The 24,995-nt window shown below is 42.5% G+C and overlaps 1 protein-coding gene and 1 long non-coding RNA gene across 2 annotated transcripts; both read right to left on the reverse strand.

The window, feature by feature from the left end:
* Window positions 1-1,288: 1,288 nt before the first annotated feature.
* Window positions 1,289-11,962, reverse strand: BCL10 (BCL10 immune signaling adaptor). Its single transcript, XM_072834324.1, has 3 exons — window positions 11,609-11,962; window positions 4,836-5,124; window positions 1,289-3,124 (listed from the first exon to the last, which is right to left on the reverse strand). The coding sequence occupies exons 1-3, from the start codon at window positions 11,663-11,665 to the stop codon at window positions 2,769-2,771; spliced, it is 702 nt and encodes a 233-aa protein (XP_072690425.1). The 5' UTR covers window positions 11,666-11,962; the 3' UTR covers window positions 1,289-2,768.
* Window positions 11,963-12,284: 322 nt separating this feature from the next.
* Window positions 12,285-23,109, reverse strand: LOC140637864 (uncharacterized). The gene is made up of 3 exons (XR_012034936.1): window positions 22,722-23,109; window positions 22,369-22,581; window positions 12,285-15,744 (listed from the first exon to the last, which is right to left on the reverse strand). It is a non-coding gene; the product is annotated as an uncharacterized lncRNA (long non-coding RNA).
* Window positions 23,110-24,995: the final 1,886 nt, after the last annotated feature.

A 24,995-nucleotide genomic window follows, 5' to 3' on the forward strand; every position in this document is an offset into this window, starting at 1 on the left:
TTAGGTTAAAAGCCAGCACCTGTAAGACTTGGCTTCTACCTTACACCATACATAGAAATCACTTCATAATGAATTATATGGCCAATTATGAAACTAAAATAACTAAGTTTCCAGAAAAAAACATAGGAAAATACCATCATGACATTGAGAGAAGAAAAAATTTCTAAAACAGGGGACAGAAATCACTAAACACAAAAGATTGGTAATTAGTTAAAATTTAACAAAATCTGTTTATCAAAATAAACAAATCCCCAAATCCCAAACAGAGCCAAAACACTTCTTAAAAAAAAACTGAAACAAAACAAAAATTTGCCATTATTCTGGCCTGTTCCTAATTTGCCAGTGTTTGACCTTGCACTAAGACCAACATACTGACCAAAAGTAAGAGGTGTGTTCACCATGAATAGACATGGAGAAAAATTAGGCCACATACTACTCGGGCTACATATGATTCCAACTATGTGACATTTTGGAAAAAACAAAACCACAGAGACAATAAAAGGATCAGTGGTTGCCAGGGTTGGAAGGGGGAGGGAAAAGGAAGAGATGAGTAAGTGGAACACAGGAAATTTTTAGGGCAGTGAAACTGTCCTGTATGATATCATACTGGTGGATAGATGACTTTACGCATTTAACAAAACCCATAGAACTGGGGGGCCTCAGTGTCTCAGTCGGTTAAGAGTTTGACTCTTGATTTTGGCTCAGGTTATGATCTCAGGGTCACAGGATCAAGCCCTGCATCCGAGTCCAAGCTCAGTGGGGAGTCTGCTGGAGGATTCTCTCCTCTCAGTCTGCCTCTCTTTCTGCTAGTGCATGTGCTGCTATAGATAAGTAAAATCTTAAAAAAAAAAAAAAAAAAAAGACAACCAAACTATAGAAGTGCACAGCACAGAGTAGATCCTAATGTAAACTACTAAGTTTAGTTAATAATGTTTCAAGACTAGTTAATCAATTCTAATGAATATACCACACTAATGCAAGATATCAAAATGGAAAACAGAGGAAGTGGGGGCATATGGAAACAGTACTTTCTGCTCAATGTTTCTACAAATCTAAAACCATGCTAAAAAATAAAGTCTATTGAATAAGATAGAATTATAAAGTGAGATCAGGATTGTTGCTTTTGTGTGAAGTGATAATACAATATCTGTAAAAAGTAACTTTTTCACTCCTGCATTCACCAACCTGTGAGTCATTCTAATTTATGTACTTCCAGCAATAGGTGGTTTTCAGTTTAAAGGAAAAAAAAAATTGACTTCATAGGATTCAGAAAACCCAAAAGGCTAAGTTTGTTAAAACCTTAATTTTATTGTCTGTATAGTTAACAGTCTGAAAGAAAACTCAGTGTTATCAACTATAAATGTGGGTGATACAGTATATCTAAATTATTTCTGATTCTGAGTAAATTATTTTTAAATAAGAGTAACCACATATCAAATTTTAATTAATGAAATGAAAAGCCTGCTTCTGCTTTTTAACTTCTTTAAATGTAATGCCACTGTTTTCTTATGCCTTGCTGAAGGTGAAACATGCTTCCCATAATCCTTAGAAAATGTTACACTACAAAAATTATCCAGGCTTAAAACAAGTTCTAAAGCCAAAGGCCGATCTTCTTTGTGATTGATAAATACATGTCTATCCAGAAATGCAACTTGATCTCATCACTTGAAGTAAGATTTCTATAAAAATTGGTACATGTAAAAAAAGTATTTTAGGTATTTATTTCCTATTGAAATACTTGAAACTTCCAAAAAAAATAGCACTGTAATTCAAAAACTCTTGTTGTTAATAGCATAGTCCCACCTCTGCCTTTTCAAAGTAATGGAAATATATGAGACATATATCAGGAAACAAGGAGATTATAATTTAAATAAAACCAATGACAGCATAAAATTTATAAAGGTGTAAAACTAGTCAAACTTTGTTATATAGTAAAAAAGACAAATGAAGCCAATGGCCCACTTGTTCCAGACAGTATCGAAGACAAGACTAGCACATATACACACACAGACAACATTTTGTTCTAGTTATTTCAACTTGTACAGTGGTCCTCACTGAAAGAGGATGAAAAGTTCAGAAAAATACTTTTGAAACCTCACCAAATTACGTGTAATAGCAGGTTTTTGCTGAGATTTTTTTCTGTAGGAATGAAAATGATAAGATTGTGAAAATCCTAAGAAAGTGGTATTAATTAATAAGGTTAATAAGAAACGTATTTTGGCAAATTGAGATCTTAGGTGGCTCAGACTCCCTTAGGTGCTCCTCCACATCAGAAGGGGACTCTGTAAGTGTTTAGCCCAAGTGAGTGGGAGGTTCTTTTCAGTACACTCGTAGTTTTCCTGTCAGTGACTGGATTTATTACCATATAGATATAGCTTAGTCTGAAAATTTACTGAATAGTCGGAAAGGACTATTAGACTATGAAAATTCTAGTACAAATACACTGAGACATCATTCCTACCCTAACACTCTATTCTCAAATAGAGAAATGTTCCCTATTAGTCTTAAAAAATGTGAAAACACTCAATACTTTAAAAATGGAAAGAATGGAAAACACTGAAAAGTACATGATCAACATGATGTTCTTTAGCTATCTAAAAGTATGCAATTCTTTGGTTCTAAAAAAGTCTTTTTTATAAAGTAGGCTTCCACTGCATTTTAAAAAACATATATCAAATGTTAAGTCATTACAGTAATTTTATAAAAAGACTGATAATCTTTCAAATATTTTTTGTCATTATTAAAAAAAATTAAGAGGCTGCAAACTGTCATTGATGCGAAACAGCACGTGACCTCAAGGGAAGAAACATCTCACTAGAGTTTCCACAAGTTCCTCCATCTTCTAACTGCAGCTCTGGTGGCAAAGGAGGAGCCCCAGGGTCCCCAGGCCTGGGAAGTGTAGTTGAAGAGAAGGTGGGATTTTCAGTTCTGCCAACTTCTAGGACAGGCAAATTCAGTGAAGACTCAGTAGAAAAAAAAGGGGCTGTGCTGGATTCTCCTTCTGGATGGTATATGACAGTGGATGCTCTCAGTTTTTCAGAGAAATTACTTTCATCTGAATTTGATCTAGAGAAGTTGTTTGTGGCTCCATCTGGAAAAGGTTCACAGCTGCTACATTTCAGTCCTATGATAAAATTATTCAGATGTAAATGAAAAAGTAACTAAAAAAATTAAGCCCATACCTATCTTGTACATTTTTAGAGATTACAAGCTGGCTACCACATAACCAAAATTTAAACAGCAATTTATAAATTTGGTCATAATCCATTTCACGTTTCATTTGCTTTTCCCAACCGCCATGAAGTGCACCATTATTTTTATTTCCTAGATAAGGAAATAGTCTCAAGGAAGCTAAATGATATGCTATCATTCACATTTAATTTGTATACTTATATACTTAACCACTGAATGACCTAGAAAATATTAAGTAGCCCCTAAAATTTTTCATAAAATAAGAAACAGCTTTCAAAACTGCTATTCTTTAGCATTCTGGCACAAAACACATTACCTAATAAAAAACAAACTTTAAACGGACCATATGCTCAAATTCTGAGCTAAATAATACCAATTACGGATTCTTGAATCACAGGGTGTTAGAAGTGGAAGGGATTTCAGAGGTCCCCTGGATAACTTCTCACTAGTATAGATGAAAAAAGAGAGTCCCCAAATAGTTAAGTCATACCCAACCTTCCAGAACCACTTCCTGGGAAACTGAGAACTATAACCCAGGTCTCTTCACATTAATAATGTCCTGGTTCTCAAACCTAATGGTCTACTTAAATGACAGCGGTTGTTCTGATCAAAGAATTTTACCTTATCCAATGGGTGTAGCTAACAATTAGCCTCAGGGTAAAAGAATAAGCACAAATTCTATCTTTCTATTAGTCTTAGCAAATATTTAACATGTCTATAGGCACAGAATCTCCTGACTTGAGAAATTTTATGTAAAATCTGCAAAATCTATAAAGTATATTTATAGATCATTTTTCCCCCAACAGCTGTTCAACTTCACAATACCTTCAGCATTTCTGATCTATGCTATAGAAACTATTTTCTGAAATATGGCTCAGGAGGGGAGACTTCCAATGTGTCCCAATATGGACTTACAGAGTTTCTTAAGGGCCTAAATTACTCTTTTCTGGATCCCCAGTGCCTAGAACAGCTGGAGTAGAGCTACATCACATGCACATTTATCTCAACTGTCTAGAGAAAGGCACAGGGAGAGAGATGGGGTTTGTGGGGAGAGGAGGATTTAAACAGTAGAGGCAATTCTGTGTAGTATTCCAATTAGTGAGTGTGTGCTCCAGGGTGAGGGTGAGACACGGCAAGTCATTCATCAACCTTTGTTCCCACGCCTCTCTCATGACATGTAACTCTAGTGTTTAAAGCTATGGATAATTTACATAACACGATTCTTACAAACATATGCCAATCGCTTCATTCTGTGATCAACTGGTGGAAGAACCATTACAGTTGGACTTATTACAAATACCTTGCCTTATATATTTTTCTTCATGTGTTATGTGCATTTTCAGGGGTTACTTTTGAATAGACTGATCTTCTATCCTGCAGACTTGAGAAACAAACTCCTATGTACACCAGGATTTCATTTTTGTATAAATGGTATTGTTAAATGAATATAAATACAGAACACAGAGTGATATTCTAATCTTCCAATGAAACGACAGAAGGTTAAAAAAATGTAAATCAAATGTAATTCTGAAGCTGAAACTTTTTGAATAAAAACAAAATGATGATTTCTTGATTTGTTTTGTATTTTGCTTTTAAAAGCATTGTTACATTTAAACGAATTCTTGGACACCAAAATATCTTACCTTTCAGATGTTCTAGTTTTATATTTCTAAGTTTCAGCACTTCATCTGTAATCTTCTGAATCAGGAAGTTCTGTGTTTTTTCTCGCCGAATAGATTCAACCAGTGTATCTAGTCCTTTGGGGTTTTCTTGTAAATAGTCTAACAATTTTCCGGCCCTTTTCCTGCTTGATGTTCGGCAAGAAATTTCTTCAGTGTCTTCTCTACTGAGTATTTTTTTTGCACGTAAGTGATCAAAATGTCTCTCAGCTATGATTTTTTCACACAGGTATACACGCAGATTTTCTAAAGCCTGAAAGACATAAAACTGTGCTTCAGTGCTTTTTTTTCACCCTCACTTGAGGAAATCACATAGGTGACTGATCATTAGTTAGGAATCTTAATTGGTGAGAGAAAACGTACTGAAGTCAAGAGGCTCAGACCTACTAAAATCCATGTTATTAAGACGAAGGGCCAAGTAGACAGAAGTAGGTCCCAGACTAAACATTCCTTGCAGCTTTTTTTTTTAAGATTTTTAAAATTAATTAATTAATTCATTCATTCATTCATTCATGAGAGACATAGAGAGAGAGAGAGTCAGAGACACAGGCAGAGAGAAGCAGGCTCCATGCAGGGAGCCCGATGCGGAACTCGATCCCAAGTCTCCAGGATCAGGCCCTGGGCTGAAGGCAGCGCTAAACCGCTGAGCCACTGGGGCTGCCCTTCTTCTGTCCTGTTTTAATCTCATCTTCACACCTATAAACCAAGGCCACGCTATTGAGACAAGGGAATAGGTCTAGAGCGCCCAGGTCCATGGAAATAGGGGAGGTATGCTCAGGCCTCCACTTTCAGGGGTAAAGATGAGGGCAGAGGCTTCCATACATTTTAGTTACCATTTAACATGGAATCCAGGATTAGTCAGGACCAAAGAGGATAACTTAGCGAGGTCCCATAATTTATAACCTTCTCATGTTTATTAATCTTTCATTTTCCTGGGATGCCTTGGTGGCTCAGCGGTTAAATGTCTGCCTTCGGCCCAGGGCGTGATCCCGGAGTTCCGGAATCGAGTCCCACATCAGGCTCTCAGCATGGAGCCTGCTTCTCCCTCTGCCTATGTCTCTGCCTCTCTCTGTGTGTCTCTCATGAATAAATAAATAAAATCTTATAAAATTTTTTTTTTCCATTTTCTTAGAGTAAAACCATAGAGTGTCTATCCTAGAGTATGAATGTCTTTAAAAGAGCATAACTATAAGAGCCCTTAATGTGTCTATCTTTGGAGTTAGTTGGAAAGACTATATTCTAACTCAGTGAGTCAGGGGGTAGAAGGAAGTGGGTGCCGGGTGGGGTGGGGTGGGGGAGTACACTAAAGCAATAGTGAATGTTGGAAGAAATTAAAGAGATGAAGAAAAGGAAATCACAGAAAACAGGCTTAGATCTGAGAAGTGCCTCAGGGGGCTTAATGAGCAGACGTGGGTCCCACTAAATAGCATTAATAATTTGATGCCAATGACTGTTTTCTAGCTCTCCTACTTACTAGATATGTGATCTTGGGCAAATAACTTAACTCCCTGGGGGCCTCTGCTTCCTCATCTGAGTATTATGAGGAACAAAATAATATATGTAAAGTACTTAGGAAAGTGCCTGGTACATAGTAACTGGTCAATATAAATGTTAGTGATGAAGACAATGATGACTAATTTGACTTACATTTATCATGATGAGCTAAAGGCAATGGAAGATCTTAGAAATATTTGAGTACATGGTGGCACAAAAGTAGGCTGGGTGAAGGGTCCCTATAGTTCTCAGCCACTGAGCTCCCACATTCATTTATTTGTTCACGCAACAAACTCTTCATATATCTAAATACCCAATATGCCAAGTGTTGAGCATACAAATATGAACAGAACTTGAATCCTGTATGCAAAGGGCACACAGTCTCGTTGGAGTATCTATCAAACACAAGCCAATAATTATCATACAATGTGATATGACCCAGAAAAAAACCACAAGTATTAGGGAAGTACAGAGTAAACAATTAACTGTACCTCCATGATCCGGGAAATTTAGAGAGGGTATACTTGTAGTATGAAGGTGCACAGAGGAGAATACTAACAAGTCTGGGGTAGTTGGGATGCAGGGGTGCATGTGACACTGGTAAGAAATTAAGCTTAAGGAATTAAGCTTAAGGAAAGGAAAACAGGTTGTATTATGGAAGAGTTTTTATAACATGTTGAGAAACATATGTTTCCCTGTAGCCAAGAGTCAAAGGGTTTATAAATAAGAAGCAATAAAATAATAAAAACTTTTGCAGAGGACTTGGGGGAGCAAAAATTGGGAGACCCATAAGGAGACTGCCACAATATTTTACATAAGCTATGTTGAGTGCATGAATTTAAGCAGTGAGGATGGAGGGAGAGAATTGATTTTAAAGCTGAACTCCTTGAAAAACCTCATCTGCTGTCATCTCTACTACTTACATACTGATGATCCCCAAATTTGTGTATGTGATCAAGACTTTCTCCACTTAGACATCCCAAAGCTACTTGAATCAACTTGTCTAAAACCAAATTTGATATCTTTGCCTGTCCTTTCCATTTGATAGTCTTCACTCATTTGGGAGTACCACCATCCAGCTGATCATGCGATAAACCTTCAACTCATCCTCAACTTCCTCTCTGTTGCTCCCTTGCCACATCTGATCACCTACCCACCAAGTCCTGCCAACTTACCCCTTGTATTTATCAAATCTGCCCCTTCACTTCATCTTTATCATTAGCATTGCCTTAGCTCAGGTCTTCGTCATACGTTGCAGGGACTATTAACAAACAAGACACCTAGCTGTACTTCCCATTTTTTTCCTCCCACTCAAATTTCTTCTTCACACATCTATCAGATCTTCCAATTTTTCAAGAGAAAATGAAAATCTGGAGTGGAATTCTACTAATATTGAAATGTTGTCAGTTAATTTTGTAAAAATTTAAAACAGTGTGTTCCACCAACTTAAAAGATAAAGTTCCTCAACTTTGGCAGAATAGTAGAGAGGTCAAGAGTATGGCTTTGAATAAGGCCAATGTCAGTTTGGATCGTAATTTGCCATATACTTCTTTAAGAACTGGGGCAAGAAACTTAAGCTAAGCTTCAGGTTCCTTATTTGTAAAATAGTGATAAACACTTACCCTGCAGAACCTCTAGAAGGACTCAGTAGGACAATGAGTATGAAGGCTTGACACAGTCTCTGATACACAGTCAGTACACAATAAGTAACAGCTATTTGATAATGGCAGACAGGGCACTTCATAGGATGGATCCTGCCTCTGGAGCTTAATCTGTCACCACCTCTAACTGTCCTGGTACTTTGTGTTCTACCTAAAACTGTCACTGTGTAGTTCTTCAGTTGTCACTTTATCTGATTTTCTCTTCTCATACCCTAAGTCCCTATTTATCATTTATGATTCAGCACAGTGGTCACCTCCTTCAGGAAGCTTTGTTTAAACTCCCCAGAAGGAATTAGGCACTCCTCTCTTCTGTCCTTGTAGCACCCTGTGCATATACTTCACTTTTCTACATACCACAACTATACTTCCTATCTCCCAATTCATTTCTATTCTGTATCATTACTCTTCTCAGCCACCAAGAACCTCGTCACTGTCAAATCTCATCCTCATTTGTCTTCATTTTACCTCTCAGCAGCATGGACACAGCTGACCACTCCCTCTCCTTGAAATACTGGTTTCGTGAATACCACACTCCCCTGGCTCTATTCCCATCTCTGTGGCTATGACCTTTCATTTAAAACAAAAAACAAAAAACAAAAAAACCAAAAAACTCCCCTATGATCTCCCTTTTCCCTTCTAGCTCTCAACTTTCTAGGTGAACTCACTCAATCCCACAGCTTGGATCTCCTTTGTGATCTTCAGATTTGTAGGTCTAATTGCTGATCTGACATTTTCACTCACCAGTCTGACTCTACTCTCTTTCTCAATTCAATCCATCACCAAATCTTAACATTTCTATTTCAAAAATGCATCTGGAATCCTCCTGTTCCATCCATTTCTACTGCTTTCCCCCTGATCCAAATCACCATCAGCTCTTAACTATATTAATTCCATGAATTAATATAGTTTCCCTCTTCTCACTTTTGCTCCCTTCCGTCCATACAATAGGCAAAGGGATTAAAAATATTAACATAGTTCTTCAGCAGACCCCTACTACACTTGAGAAAAATCCTAATACTTTATTACCATCTGTAAAATCCTCCATGATCTGGCTCTAGGCCAACCTTCCTAACTTCTCAGAGCACCCTCTGCCTGTTTCCAATTTCCCCAAGTCACCAAGGTCTTGCCTGTTTTAGTTCCTTTACAAACCTTACTCTGCCTAGAGGATTATTGCCCCAGTTCTGCTATATTCTTCAGCAACCACTTTAAATGTAACCTTCCCTGACCGTCCTATGTCAAGTTGATTCCCCCTGCTACTGTCTCAATACCTGTTTGTCTCCTTCATAGTACTTAGCATAATTTGTAAGCATATATTTGTCTTCAACCTTAATGACCTATATGTTTGAAGCAGGCAAAAACCACATTTGTTTTGTTCAACTCTGTATATCCTGCACTTAGCAGAGTGTCAAGTAGATAGTGTTCTAGATGAATGCAAAATTCATTGCACTTATTCTGTAATTTGCAATTATTAATTTATGTCTGTTTCCCTCCTTCCAGGAAATTAAGCTCTTTTCAAACTGGGATTGCGTCTTAATTTCTAATTTTCGAATTGTTAGAACCATGCATACCTCACAGCAGCATGTAATCCAAAAGATGAGGTAAACAAGTTGATGGGGGCAGGGGGAAGGGAGGAGCATAATGAAAGAGTGGGACTTTCCAGAAGGCTGGGTGGTGGCATACTATCCATCAAGACAGAGAATATAGCAAGCAGCTTTGGGGAAGGGATGATAAAAAGTTCAATTTCTGACAAGATGAGGAGTGTACAGAACATAAAAGTAAATTTCCAGTAGATATTTGGAAACAAGCATCTAGAGTTGACAAAGAAGGAAGTGCAAATATTTGTATGATAATTTTAAGACTGAGGTCATCAACCATTTTGAAAATAGCATGAAAAAAATCTCTAAGAAAAAAAATGTGCACATACATTTTTTTCATAGACCTCCTGAGACCCCTTCATGATTCCCCAAGATTATGAATTGCTGAGATAGCTGTAAATTGAAATCATGGAGATGGATAGTATCAATGAACTGACAGGGAAAAAAAGTGAATAAAGACCTGAAGACTGGGGATCCCTGGATGACTCAACGGTTTAGTGCCTGCCTTTGCACAGGGCGTGGTCCTGGAGACCTGGGATCCAGTCCCACATCGGGCTCCCTGCATGGAGCCTGCTTCTCCCTCTGCCTGTGTCTCTGCCTGCCTCTCTCATGAATAAATGAAAAAAAAAAAAAAAAAAAAAAAGAAAGAGACCTGGAAGTCACTCTTCACAACTGTGTTTGTGTACAGGTTTTATATTTATGCCCAACTGTAACCTCTCACAGCACTGCTGTAAAGATTAAACGGGAACATTGCAAATTATGTGACAAAGATTTTGGAACACCACAGGCTTAGCTCTTGAAGTGCATGGTTCCACTGGCACCAATCTTATATAAGACAACACTCATTTATTCTGTGGTAGTTATCAATGTCCCGGTTTTATCTCGACTAGAATATAAAGCAGAGGCCAGATTATCTTTTTTTTTTTTTGTATCTTTCCAGGCCCAAGGACAGTGCCTTCCATATACTAAGCGCTCCATCTGTATCGCTGAATGAGCAAACTAAGGCACAAATCCCTGTCATATCCAGTTTCCTTCTGTTAATGAGTCATTCCAATTGTCATTATGTAATTATGAGTGCAGTGTAATAAACCTTTCAAGGGAGAAAAGGGGGTAAGCATCTAAGGTAGATGAACATCTAAAAAAGCTGCTGTCTTGTCCAGTTCACAAATATAATTCTGTATTAAGTGCTGCAGAACTCATTTTCTGTTGGGTTTCTGGTTTTAATTCGAAATTACACGAAGTATTTTGGGGGTACTCCTACAGGTCTCACGTGGCAAAACAAGTAATTAAAAGCAAAAGAAACGAGATACCTCAACAAATAAGTACTAAGATTTGTGCAGTTCTGCAGCATCCAAGCAAAAGGGCATAATTTAGGTACTGAATATTTTCAGCATTTACCTGTAAATTAATTTTCGGCTACACCCACCCCCCAATTTAAATATGTGGGCGTTTGCTTACTAGGGGAATTCCAGGTTGTGCTTTCAGCTGTTGAGCTTCCCCCAACCCCCCTTTATAAGAGAGTTTCACATATTTGCTCCACTGCTTGGAGCCTTTCTCGGGTCCAGCTGTCGCTCCAGGTTGGGCCAGCAGCCTAGGGAGTGTGACTCAAGGCGGAACCTGGGCAGTCGACTCCCGACGACGCGGCCCCAAAGCGCAGGGGTGGGGGGTAGAGATCCCCGGGGAGGAGTGGAGAGTCGGCAAGAAGCTGAGTGCGGTGAAACGCTCCACTGGACAGGGTTTCAGAACCCAGCGACCTAAACGTGGATTAACAGGTCACGAGGGGTCGCTTCCACCGAGGTCCCCCGGGCGCCGTCGTGCAGCAGCGCCCGGACCTGGAGCCCCTCGGACCCGCAGGCTCCTGCTCCTCTCCGGCTCGGACTCCCACTCCGCGTTTCCGCTCTCCTCGCCCGCCCGCCCGGCCGGGCCTGCCCCTGCCCACCCGCGACCCCCGGCCCTCGGCGGCGCCCGGGCAAGGCTGGCTACTCACGTCCTTCTTCACTTCGGTCAGGTCCTCCTCGGTGAGGGACGGCGCAGCGGGCTCCATGGCGGAGGAGCGGGGTAGCGCCTCTTCCGGGTCCGGGAGCTGCGGCGGCACCGCCCGGCCAGGCAGGGGACTCGGGCCTCCGGGTGAAGCGGCGACAAGGGCAGGCGGAGCGGGTCGAGAGGAAGAGGGCTGCCGCTTCCAAAACAGAGGCTCACGGACGAGCCCGTAGAGCTTCCGGCTCCGCCTCTGGGGCCGAGGGCGCCGCAGACCTGGGCGTCCCCCAGCGGGCTCCGCGCTGCGCTCCTTCCTCTCCCGGAGGCGCCGGCGCAGGCCCCGCCCCCCGACGAGGCGGGGCTGGCCGTGGGGCCCGCCCCCTCCCAGCGGGAGCCAATCGCTGCCGGCCCGGGGCCCGAGCCTGGCCCCGCCCCCGGCCCCGCCCACAGCCCCCGCGCGTCCTTTGCGGGGAGCGTTTCCGTGGGTGGGGCCCGAGGCTCCTCCCGCCGCAGGCCCCGCCTTTGCGGACCGCTCGCCGGCGGAGGCGGGTCTCTGCCGGACCGTCCCCCCCGGGCTCCTCCCCTTTCCCCAGACCCCGCCCCGCAGCTTCCGGCCGCTGCCTTAACCTACTGAAGCTGTGGGGTTAGATACCCGCCTGCTCCGACGCGGCCCGCGGGCAGCTCCGCTGCAATAGTCAAGACTTTTTTTTTTTTGTCAAGACATTTTTGAAAGAGAAAAACCGCCTATAATCCTTTCATTTTAGCACTCGATTTAACGTCAGCATGCTTTTTGGTCACTTTTTTATGATCCTGTTTCCTTATTTGTTCCATCTGTGTGATGAAGGGATGTCTACCTTACATCCCTTATGGGCTACTGTGAGAATTAAATGATACTATATATGTAAGGTTCTCAGAGGTACTTGGCATACAGTATGAACTCCGTTTATGATGATCTTTTACTACCCAAACACTTATTGAGTCCTTACTAATATGTCTTAGTCATCTTATCTTAGAAGAATTCTATTTTTATGGGGGAGACTGATAAGCAGACAACTACGCCCAGAATGGTATCTAACTACTAATGGAAGTGTATACAGAACAACATGAATAATGAAGAATGGGGACACCTGGGTGGCTCAGTGGTTGAGCATCTGCCTTTGGCTCAGGTGGTGATCCTGGGGTCCTGGGATCCAGTCCAGGATCGGGCTTCCCACAAGGAGCCTGCTTCTGTCTCTGCTTCTCTCTGTGTGTCTCTCATGAATAACTAAATAAAATATATTTTTTTTTAAAAAGAATGAATAATGTGGATGAGAAGTTCAAAACACAAGACAATGGGCCCAAGACAATGGTTTGGACAACATGCTGAATAAACTCCGTGGTATTTGAAGCAGTGAGGGTAGACAGGACAAGAGGTAGATAGACAAAGACAAACTTGGGAAGTCCAACATTTTTTGAAAGTAAACTCTACACCCAACATGAGGCTTGAACTCACAACCCAGTATCAAGAGTTGCATGCTCTACCCACAGAACCAGCCAGTGGGATACCTCTTGAGAACTCTAACATTTAAAGGAAGGGAAAGCAAAAGAACCAGAAAAGGACAATGTTGCCAAAGCCACACAGATGTCTCTTAGCAGCTTCGGGCTCCATCATAAGCTTCTAACATTTACATTACATCATGTGTCTTTTCCTACATTGATCCACAGTACAGTTTTATCTGATTGCTTAATCTTCCCTCATCTTGGTTTAACCCAATTTACTTAACCATTTGTTCTTTCATTTTACAAATATTTATTGAATGTCAACTATGCACCAGACACGGTTTTGGGGTTTGGGGAAACAGCTATGAACAAAATAGGTAAAAATTTATTTCTTCCTGGAGTTTAAAGTCCAGCATACATGTGTTTCAGGGCAGAGCAAATAGACATTTGGAAAATGATATGTAAAGTTATTCTGTTAGAAGATAACAAATGCTAAGAGAAAATACAAAACAGGATAGTAGGATAAGGGTATATGGGATGTTAACAGTAAAAAAAAATATTTTTATTCAACTATAATTAACACAGAGTGTTATATTAGTTTCAAGTGTACAATATAATGATTCAACAATTCTATACATTATTCATCACTCAGTACTGGAGTGGTAACGTTTAAAATAGGGTAGTTTGTGAAGATCTCACTGAGAAAAGGAGATTTAAGCTACCACTTGAAGAGAGTGAGGTAATGTCATGTGGACATTTGGAGAAAGAACATTATGAGTAGAGGGAACAGCCAATGAAAAATATCCAGTGGGACTGGGAAGGAGATGAGGTCCTTGTGTGCTACTGTAAATGTGTAACCTGATTTTACTGAGTCATATGGGTGTACTCTGAGTCAAAGGGGAAGCCACTGGAGGGTTCTGAGCAGTGGAGTGACATGATCCGATTTATGATTTGAAAAAGGAACAGTTTCACTGTTGCCTTGAGGAGAAGGAAGATGGAAAAAGGGAGACCAGTTAGGGTGCTGTTCCCGAAATTCAGGGTCTGGGAGGTGGTGGCTCAAGTCAGGGCTAGAAGCAGCAAGGGTGGTGGGAACCTTTGGGAGAGAAGTGGGGATGCGATTTCATTTCCTTCTAAAAGGGCTACCTTTGGCTGCTGAGAGTAGACTGTAGGTGTAAAAGTAGAAGCAGAGACAGCTGGAGGCTACCCCAGGGATCTAGGGGGAGATGGGGGTGGCGTGACCAGAGTGGGAGCAGTGCTGAGCACTCCCTAGTGGTCACCTTAAGTTCTTCTCACTTTGTCATTGTTATAAACAGTTTGTCTCCCATTTATTCATCTACATGTTCTCCATCCTTTTTTCTTTTGAGTTATCATTTCCTCTGCACAAATTCTCAGGAGCAGGAGTACAGAGCCCAAGGAAATGTGTTTTCATATATATATTTCCATACTTTCTCTCCAAAGTCTTGGTCCATCTGTGTGTGTGGAAATGAACTGTTTTGCCACAACAATACAAGCTCCGCTGATGAAGGAGAGGATACAGCATCCCTTAAAGTAAAGTGATTTCAACGATGCCAACTTGACACAACCATTTCAATGTAGCTATTAGGAGTTGGTCTATTGTTCTTTTTTATTATTTATTTATTTTTATTTTATTTTTTTTTCTAGAGAGAGAGCACATGTGCATGTGTGTGTACCTGTGGAGGGGGGCAGTGGCAGGTAGGGGGGTGGGGATGAGGGGTAGAGGGAGTGGGAGAGAATCTTTTTTTTTTTAATTTATTTATTTATTCATGAGAGACACACAGAGAGACAGAGGCAGAGACACAGGCAGAGGGAGAAGCAGGCTCCATGCAGGAAGCCTGATGTGAGACTTGATCCTGGGACCCCAGGGTCATGTCCTGAGCCAAAAGCAGATGCTCAACCGCTGAGCCACCTGGGGGGCGGGGAGGGGGGAGAGAGAGAGAGACTTAAGCAGACTCCACTCCCAGCACAGAGCCCAACATGAGGATCAGTCTCACAACACGGAGATCATGACCTTAGCAGAAATCAAGAGCCAGACACTCAACCAACTGAGCCACCCAGATTGTTCTTTTTTTAAACAAAACATTTAAAACACACCACACTGTGGAGAAAAATATTACAAACATCTATATTCACTGCCAATGTTTGGCGAATGTTGATACTTTGCCACATTGCCTTCTGTTACGACTATTGATCACCAAATGTTAGTGTCAGACACCTCTTATTCTTGAGCCTTCTTTCATGACTCTTGCCATACATCTGACTTTTTCCTCATTGTTGACCATTGTTTCATTTCTGACACTTCCAACCTCATTCTGTGCTCAGTGTGCAGTTCTTTATTCATTTACTCAGCTAAAAGGTAAAGTGTCTGCTATGTGGGGGTTCGGAGAGAGGATCAGGGGTTGAGAGGGACTGAGTGAGGAGCTTAGGGATTTTTCAAAGCCAAGAGGTTAACCTTTTTGTTTTTGACGCCATGTCTCCACGTTCCCAAGTGGACAGTCTGTGTCAAAGCAGCCACATCGGAATGTCATGTGCCTCATCACGGAGCTGGTTCAGGGCAGGTCTTGCAGCATCCAGGCCCACTTTTTTTCTGGTGCACCATACTTCATGAGCAGACACATTTCCACTTCTCTACTCAACCACATGGTCAGGCTGTAATGAGGATTGGGCACCTTTTCAAGAAACAGCCCTGTCCATTGCCTGCCTTGCAATAATTTCACCTCTTCCCCTCCCCCACCCCCCACATCAAGTTATAGGGATTCCATCTGTCTCCTACTGTGAAATACAAGGCGTCTGATAAATGTACCATGAAAGTTATAGTATAGTCTGCAGACACAAGACACCATATCATAGTGGCTAAATATGAAGATGTTTGGCATCTGACAGGCTTAGGCTGGCGTATTAGTTTCCTAGGGCTGCTGCAACGAATTACCACAAACTGGGTGACTTAAAACAACAGAAATTTATTCAGTCACAGTCTGGAGGTGAAAAGTTCAAAACTGGCAGAGCCACGTTCCCTCTGAAGACTCTAGGGAAGACTGTTTCCTCACCTCTTCCTAGCTTCTGGCGGTTGCCAGCAATCCTTGGCATTCCTTGGCCTTGGCAACATGACTCTAATCTCTGGCTCCATGTTTACATGGCCTTCTCTGTTTTCCTACTGTCTCTCTGTCTCCAGATTTCCCTCTTCTTATAACAACACTAATCACTGGATCAGAGCCCACTCTAATCTAGTCTGACATTATCTTAACTCGAAGGCATCTGTAAGGACGTTATTTTCAAATGCAGTCATGTTCCAATGTTCCAGTGGACGTGGATTTTGGGAAGACACTATTTAACCCAGTATAGCTGGATTCTAGATTTGCCAATTGTCAGCTATATGACCTGGGAACAATTAATAAGCATTCAATAAAGATAGCTATTATAGGAATGTAAAGGGAGGGAAGAGGAAACCATTGCTGCCTGACAAGACAACATGAAAGAGGTGTATTTAAACTGGACCAGAGGAATTTAATAGGTGGCACTCTAATGCTACTTAATGGTTTTTTTTCCCCCCAGAACTTCCTACCAGATGCCATGTTGAGCAATGAATTCTATTCCAAGTGATTGTGAATTATAATTTTCCCAGAAATAATTGGAGGAAAAAAGTGGCCAGTTCTGAGCCAGACAGTCCTGGGTTTTAATGGCAAGACAATATGTGGTGGAATCCAGAAAGTTCAGCTCAGTAACTTCGTGAATTTTCCAAGTAGTCTGTCCCAGGAGCAGCTCCCAGTTTAGGAAGGAAAGACCAGGAGGGTGCAGGTGATAAGCATGAGCCTGAACAGATCCTCGAGGACATTCACAGGTATACCCCAAGACTAGGACATTGTCGGGCTTGATAAGGGAACTTGAGAGAAGGGATCAGTCCCTCTGCCTTGTCTCTAGGAGGTTTGTTTAGAGAGTGAAGACTGGAATTTGGTATTGGAGGCTTGCATTATGGGACAAAGTACCTTAAATATAGTTGAGGAGAGGTGCCATCCTATATACTAGCAGGGAGATCTTGATGGAGGGGTTAGATCTCCCAGTCATGTAAGTGTCTGGGGAGAAATAATCACTAGTGATGCATTTTTTAGCCACTCTGAACCAAGCACATTACATCTGCTGTTGTAATTTAATACCTACAATAGTCCTTCCAGGTAGGCTTTATTATACTCACTTTACAGGTGAGAATTCTGAGGCTTAGAAAATATTATTTGCCCAAGGCCACTCCTCTACCAAGAAGCAGAATCAAGATTCCCAACTCAGTGTGTCTGATTACAAGGCTGTGTTCTTAACTACTAGCTGTAGACTGAGCTAACTGCCTTAGAAGACTGTGATTCAGAGGAGCTAGGAGCATTCCTTGGGGCAAGGGCAACGATATAATGCATTTAGGTCTGTTCTCTGTGTCTGAGGCAGGAAAAAGATAAGCTAGGAAACTTATCATGGGATTGTCCAAGTCTCTCAATGGAAAAGAGAACATCCCAAGATTGACAGCAAAGAGAGCCTTCCAGTTTGTGATAGATTCTGAACTGCTGCCTTACAAGAGTGTCCTACCAAGGCAAGGAAGCTAAGGAATGGCCCAACATCAAGATGAAGGGATGTAAGTGATGGAGCAGGACTCTGGAAGGTGACATCGATGTAAATAAGTAGAAGCTGAGCCTCAGGAATCTAGTAAGAGGACTTCTTACTTAGTCTATTGTGAGTTTCTGCAAATGGTCTCTCCTCTGGTGAATGAAGAAATGCTAACACAACAGCTTAGCATGATTTCAGATGTTCGTGGTCTGTCAGGTGGCACCTTGGAGTCTACAGAGGGAATCTTATAAATGAGAATGCCTGATCCTGCCAAAGATCCATGAGGCAGGAAAATCCATGTGCAACAGTGAGGGGACTTAGATCCAAGTCGTAGAAGGAGAAAGAAGGCAGTTCTTGCAAACTCCAGGTGGGGCTCCATTGCGGGTATAATTTGGGAAGGAATATTGAAGGCATAGGGTAAGAGTGCCCAGAGTGGAACAATACCCAGGGCTTCACAGAGCATTGGGTGAGAAACAGTGATCCAGAACGTACTTAAAAACATTAATCTGTGGGTAATCTAAAACTGAGAACATAAAATACTCTTAATGATGGCCTCAGGGTTAACATGAACTCTAACGGGGATCAGTACAAAACAGAACAAAAACTGAACTTCTCTGAAGTGGATTGAGTTGAAGAACACTAAGTTTTCTGTCCTGCAAAGTATTCAAGCATATCCCAGACCACTTTCGCTGTGAGGGCATTCACAAACTGGAAGGCAGAAGGCAAGGTGGTTTGCCCAAGTGACTTTGACAGTGCTTCCAACTCTAAGCCTCTGGGAGACCACGTTCACACTACCAGAGCCACTTGAACTTTGAGAATATTTGCTAAATAGAGGAAGGAGGTTGGCCTGCATGACTGGAAGTTTTCTCTTTTTCTTTTCCCTTTTAAAAAAAAATCTTTTCCCTAATTTTTGAAATCCAGTTCACCTGGGATTTTTTCTTGGAAAGAGTTGGCTGTGATAGCACAACACCTCAGACCTACCATTTTTATTGTTTAATATTCAATCTATTGTTATTAGGCTAGTTTGTAACTTCAGTAAGGCCAGCATTTTGTCTACTTTTATTCAATGTTGACTCTACAACAGTGCCTGGTATATAGTAGGTATTATGAAATGAATGTGTCTCCCCAAACCTCATGTGTTGAAATCCTAATCCTCAATGTGAGTTTTAGGAGGTGGGGCCTATGGGAGGTGACTGGGTCAAGAGAGTGGGGCCCTCCTGAATGGTATTAGTGCCCTCGTAAAAGACACCCCGAGAGCTCCCTTGCTCTTTCTGCCAAGTGAAGATGTAACAAGAAGTTGGCAGTCTGCCACCTAGAAGAGGGCTCTCACCAGAACTGGACCGTGTTGGCACCTTGAGCTTGGTCTTATATCCTCTAGAATGGTGAGAAATAAAGAATGACTGGCTAACTAAAAGCTATTCAATGCTTAAAGTTTCAGTTATGGGGGTGCCTGGGTGGCTCAGTCGGTTAAGTGTCCCAACTATTGGTTTCGGCTCAGGTCATGATCTCAGGGTTGTGAGATTGAGCCTCGCCTCAGGCTCTGCCCCTCTCTCTTGTGAGCTCTCTCTCTCTCTCTCTCTCAAAAAAAAAAAGGAAATAAATCTTTAAAAATGTTTCAGTTATGCAAGATGATTATGTTCCAGAGACCTGCTGTATAACCCTGAGCCTATAGTTAACAATACTGTATGTACACCTAGAATTTGGTTAGCAGGGTAGATACCATGTTAAGTGCTCTTACCACAACAGAATAAAAGAAATCAAAATAAAATAATTCTGCTTTACGTCGGCATACTTTTTCCATTATCCCCATCCAGACCTGTGTGGCTCCTCTCAGCAGCCATTCTCACTTCTGTGACACACCAGGACGCAGTTAAAGGAGAATTTGGCGTCCTGTAACTCTTTCTGACCTTAGCCCTAACCCACGTGCCTCGACCCCTCCCTTGCCTGTCCTCCCCCCTGACCTCTACCTTGGGCTCTGACTCACTCCTCACTGTCTGGTCGTCAGCCTTCCCTCACTTGGCCTTGAATCATTCCTTAACCACTTACTGTTCAAGTTTAGGCAAGCTTCCTAACTGCTATCTGCCCGAGGTTTCTCCTCCACCCAGGAGAAAAGTTTAAATATGAAAATGTGAAGAGAGGAGGAATAAAGGTGGAATGCTGGGAAATGCTAACTTACAGAGGATAAGAAATAGCAACATCTCATCTCACAGATTGAATACATGAAAAGTGCTTAGTTCCTTATGTATACCCAGTTATGGGTATGGGCAGTAAATGTTAGCAGTGGTTGTTTTCATTATTCTTGAGTCTTTTTGTCATTAGTAAGTCATCCTTCAGAGCTGATGATTCTCAGCACCTCCTTCTTGATGATCATCTTGATTCCCCTCAGCCATGATGCTGTTTCTCCCCCAACTATGCCGCCTTGAGGAAACTCAGCCCCAAGGCTGCCTCTCTGGGTGCTGGTTCTCTCTGGCAGGACCCATACCCTCTGGATCTTTCTTTCTTCTTTCTTTCTTTCTTTCTTCTTTCTTTCTTTCTTTCTTTCTTTCTTTCTTTCTTTCTTTCTTTCTTTCTCTTTCCTTTTTCTTTCTTTTTCTTTCTTTCTTCCCTCTTCTTCTTTTCCTTTTTCTTTCTTTCTCTTTCTTCCTTTCTTTTCTTTCTTTTTCTTTCTTTCTTCCCTTTTCTTCTTTCTTTCTTCCTTTCTTTTCTTTCTTTTTCTTTCTTTCTTCCCTTTTCTTCTTTCTTTCTTCCCTTTTCTTCTTTCTTTTTCTTTCTTTCTTTCTTCCCTTTTCTTCTTTCTTTCTTCCCTTTTCTTCTTTCTTTCTTCCCTTTTCTCCTTTCTTTCTTTCTTTCTTTCTTTCTTTCTTTCTTTCTTTCTTTCTTTCTTCTTCTTCTCTTTCTATCATTCAGGTTTTATTTATTTATTTGAAAGAGAGAGAGCACAAGTCAGGAGGAAAGGCAGAGGGAAAGGGAGAAGCAGACTCTCTACAGAGTGGGAGCCCAACACAGTCCTTGATCCCAGAACCCTGGAATCATGACGTGAGCTGAAGGCAGACGCTTAACCAACTGAGGCCACCCGGCGCCCCATGGAAGCAGCTCTTCTAGAGGAATTTATAAACAGTGCTGGAGTCAATCTGCATCTCAACCTGCCATTGTTTTTCTTATTTTAGAGGTGGAGGATTCTCTGAAGTCATCCTGGCCAAGGCAGCAAATTGAGACTTAACCAACAAGCCACTCACGTGTGCAGGCTTTACTACCCATGCCTACAGAAATTAAAATTTTCTCTTAAATATAAAATTGTGGTAACTGCTATACCTTCCCCTTGGCTTAGTGGCTAGAAACTGTCCTCTGGCCTGTCTGAGGGTCCTCAGAACCGTCTTGTGTGAAAGCCAATGAATCCCTTGTGTTCTTCTGTCCCAGCCTCCTTGTCACTTGGCTACATTCCTGCTGGTGACCTTGGCGAAATTGCCCCTCTGCCGGGCATAGCTATCACCATGGGTGCTGCTACTGCCACTACCACTTTGGCCTCAGGGGAAGGGACACTGTTTTTTGCTACTGAGGCTCAAGTGCAGACAGACCAGACCCTTCCCTTCAGGTTGTCACAGCATGGAAGACACCTGCTGTAACTTTTAACAAGTATTTACTCCATATAAAAATAACAGAAGGAAAGTTCAAAATTGAGAGCACCTTGACAATGAATAGGAGATGTGGTGCCCCTCAGAGCTCAGAGGCTTAGATCCCTCATGTCTTTGGTTGTGGACCCTAGAAGCTGAACCAGAGGCACAGAGGAAGGCAGGAGGTTCATCTAGCAGATGACCTCAGGCAGGCCTGGCAAGAGACTGCAGCGGTCACTCGGGGACCGGGAAGGAAGTCTAAACAGGGTGCGTCAAGATGAGGATTTCCCACTGTACACAACTCGGGCTCTGTCGCACTGGGAAACGTTGAGAGATGGTAGAGAACTGGCCATATAACCAATATGATCATCACTGGGCACCTGTGGCTGCTGAGCAGTGTCTATGTCTCATCAGGACTGAGCTGTGCTCTCAATGTGAAAGACACACTGGATTTTTAACATACAAAAAGCTGTACAAAAAAAAATTTTAAATATCTCGTGGATACTTTTTAGATTGATTACATATTGACAGGATAATAATTAGATATATGGGTTAAACACAATATTTTATCAAAATTCATTTCACCAGTCTTGTACTACTTTTTAAAATGTATCTACCAGAAAATGTGAAATCACATGTGTGATTTACATTATATTTCTGTTGGACAGCATAGAACATGCCTCAGAATTGTCCTGAGGATTGAAGAATATTTATCCAATTGCTCCAAACCATCACTGGCTGAACACTTCCCTGGGGGTGTCCACTCCCTGGTACTTCTGCCGTGTGCAGAGCAGAGCGCACTTCCAAGCGTCTCGGAAGGGTGCCAGCAAGTCATGGTGGGCACCGAGGCATTCTGTGGGGTACCCTCATTTCTACCTCCCTCAGGAAAGGCCATCCTACCCAGCAAACCCCACCTTCCCAGACAGGAGGGCCTCACTCGTTTTCATCCTTAGAATCTAGGTCTGACTCACCCCAGGGAACGGGAGAAGCTATTTGCTTATTTTCTCCCCTTCATTCAGCTCTCAGTTAGCTTGCCCAAGGAATGATGGAAGGGACATCATTTAGGGGAAACACATACCTTCATCGCTGGAAGGGAGGTCTGGCATTATGGTCTTCAAAACAACCAAAGGAAGTAAAGCCTAATAGCGGTACATTTCTCGAGATCTGACCCCTTAGTCAACTCCGCAGCAGGACATCCACGGTTCAGTCCGCGCCGTGCCGCCCCAAGTCCACTCCAGCCGCTTTTCCTGCTTTCTCCTCTGGGTAGGGTCCACTTGTCTGTCCTGTAGCCCTGCAGGAAACCACGTGAACAAGAGCACAAAACTCCATAGTAACAAACATTATATTGTGGTCACAGAGCCTAATCCATATGGAATGGGACAATATTTTAAGGAATCATTCCTGTGTTCTCACCCACCCTACAACACTCACAAGCTTTCCAGCTCTGCACTCTCTGGTTTTCTTCACTTGCACCCTGAAGATCCTCCTCCCAGCCCAGAAAACTAGATATGAGTCATCCAGTGCTTCTAGGGGAAGGATGTTACTCTTGAAGTAGAGAATAAAGGAGGTGAATTAGTAATGTTTTAGTTCAAAAGTCACTGATAGAGGTGTAAGACAGAAAGTGCCAGATACACAGCTGCATAAGTGCAAGTAGAGCTCTGCCCCCAGATTAAAGATTCCACAGCCTGGGGGTGGGGTGGGGAGAGAGGAAGGACCTCGAGGACTGCGAGAGAGATAGCTGTGCTCCAGTGGAACACGACCCATGGCCCATCAGCTCCTACCCCTGGAGATCTCCACCTGTCTTGAGGACCTAGATTAGGTCCTGTTCACCTGTGGTGAGGAATGCTCATTGGCTGCAGTCACAGTGATGATTAGCTAGGTCTGAAAGCAACCACCTGTGCCCCAGGATTTCCTTCAGCTGCCCCCTCATACTATGTGGAAGCCCCCTTTCCAATAACTCAGAATGCTTAAAATCTCCAGGATTGAAGTCTTGTCACTAGAGAGTCTTCATGGAGTAGTGCCTGGGCAAGCGTGCCACAGAACCAAACAGAACTGACCCTAAACCTCTCCACAAGCTAGGATGGTGGTAGACACAGAGCTGCATTACGTTTTCTTAGGGTAGGAATATTTCTCCAAAGGAGTCATCATCTTTGGAGATATGTCACTGTCCAGTTATGACAGATCTTACGTTAATGTGCACAGCAGCTTCTCTGCTTGAAGCCACCTTGTTTTACCCTCCCCAGCACCTGCTTTCTATGGAATAGACTTTCCATAACAAAGGAACACTTGGCTCAAAGGTAATAAATCAATTGAAAAATATCAAGTATTCAAAAAAAATCCGAGGTAATGACCTCACCTGGTGTCATCTTGTATCACATACACCTGGGCTAAATAGCCAGAAAACCATTTGAATGAGTCAGAAATAGTGAGAGAGGCATAAGGCCGTGTGAACAGGCCTCATAATTACCCATGGAAATGTGTATTTTGGGTGAATCAGGATACACTATCTTGCTCTGTTGAGGTGGGTGGACTCAGTGGGTACATTCCAGGAGTTGTTTTCTCAGGCCCCAGGATCAATGAAAGAGGAAGATGGAAAGTTGCCCACAGGATTTCTGTCACATTTGGCTTCTTTAGGCTAATTTAGGGCAGTAAACATTTCCCTGTCATTGGCTCATGGTTGCTACTTTAGATCCACTCACACTGGAAACAAGTGTTTAATGCCCTAGTGACCCAGCAAACATTTCATGGGGCGGCCTTTTATAGTTTATGCTCCCAGGGCTAGGTGATTGTGGGTTAATGACAGGGAAAACAAATGGAAAATACCTGGACATTTGAAAAGAAATGACAATAAACTGTTTCTCAGATGTTATCAGTCTGGAGTAGACCATCTGTTGACCAAGGTAGAGATGGCAAATGTCCTTTTGGCTGATTCTCAGCCGTATACCCTGTTCTCTGAACCCTACCGGCTGCCACGCCTAGACAGTATGACCCCACCCTACAGCTGATGAGAAGGGATGTGGACACGTCACCCCAGCTGGCCCCATCGGATTCTCCCCCTTGGAATTGGGAAACACGTCTGTGGGACTCCCTGGCAGCCATATGTGGGCCCTGTGCCTGGGTGTGCAGTGAGAGGAGGAGGAAGCAGACACAGAAAAAAGGAGAGACGACAATGTAGCGGGATGAGCAGCGATGTTGCAGCCTCTGGCTCCTGGCTTTCCAGGCCCGACTCTAGACCCTTCCAAGGCCTCCTCGTGCCACCTCTTTGTGGGTGCCGTGACATATCCCAATGCCTGTGGGAGTCTGTGCAAACCGTGTACTCCATTTTCTGGAGCTCAGCTGGTCCTTTACTGCATGCAGGCAGGTTGGCTGGAACGGTCTCCAGGACGACTCTGCATCGCTGGACCCCCACGTCCCTATCAGCATGCTTCCTCTGCATTCTCCCTTTGCATCTTGAAGGATACATGGCTTGAGACATTTCTCACTTCCCTCACCTGTTCTCCCACCAAAGATGTTTTCTGGCCCCTGTGGTCTACATTGGAAAGCCAGGGGGCAAGTCAGCAAAGGGCACAAGAACAGCTTCCTTTTCTCCCTGGAGGTTCCTACTTCTCTACTTTTAAAAGTTGATTCAGTGGGGTATGGGGGGAGAGGAGATACTCCCTTCCTTCCTCCCTCTCTTTCTCCATTTATTCATTCCATTGAAACTCT

The sequence above is a fragment of the Canis lupus genome, chromosome 8, assembly GCF_048164855.1.
Source record: "Canis lupus baileyi chromosome 8, mCanLup2.hap1, whole genome shotgun sequence".
Taxonomy (NCBI): Eukaryota; Metazoa; Chordata; class Mammalia; order Carnivora; family Canidae; genus Canis; species Canis lupus.

Bases quoted from the DNA above. Each gene is read 5' to 3' on its own strand.
- BCL10 (XM_072834324.1), bottom strand. From the start codon at position 11,665: ATGGAGCCCGCTGCGCCGTCCCTCACCGAGGAGGACCTGACCGAAGTG. The intron at 5,125-11,608 runs GTGAGTAGCCAG...TATGTCTTTCAG, and splicing joins TGACCGAAGTGAAGAAGGAC to GCTTTAGAAAATCTGCGTGT. The intron at 3,125-4,835 runs GTAAGATATTTT...ATTTTATCATAG, and splicing joins AAAACTAGAACATCTGAAAG to GACTGAAATGTAGCAGCTGT.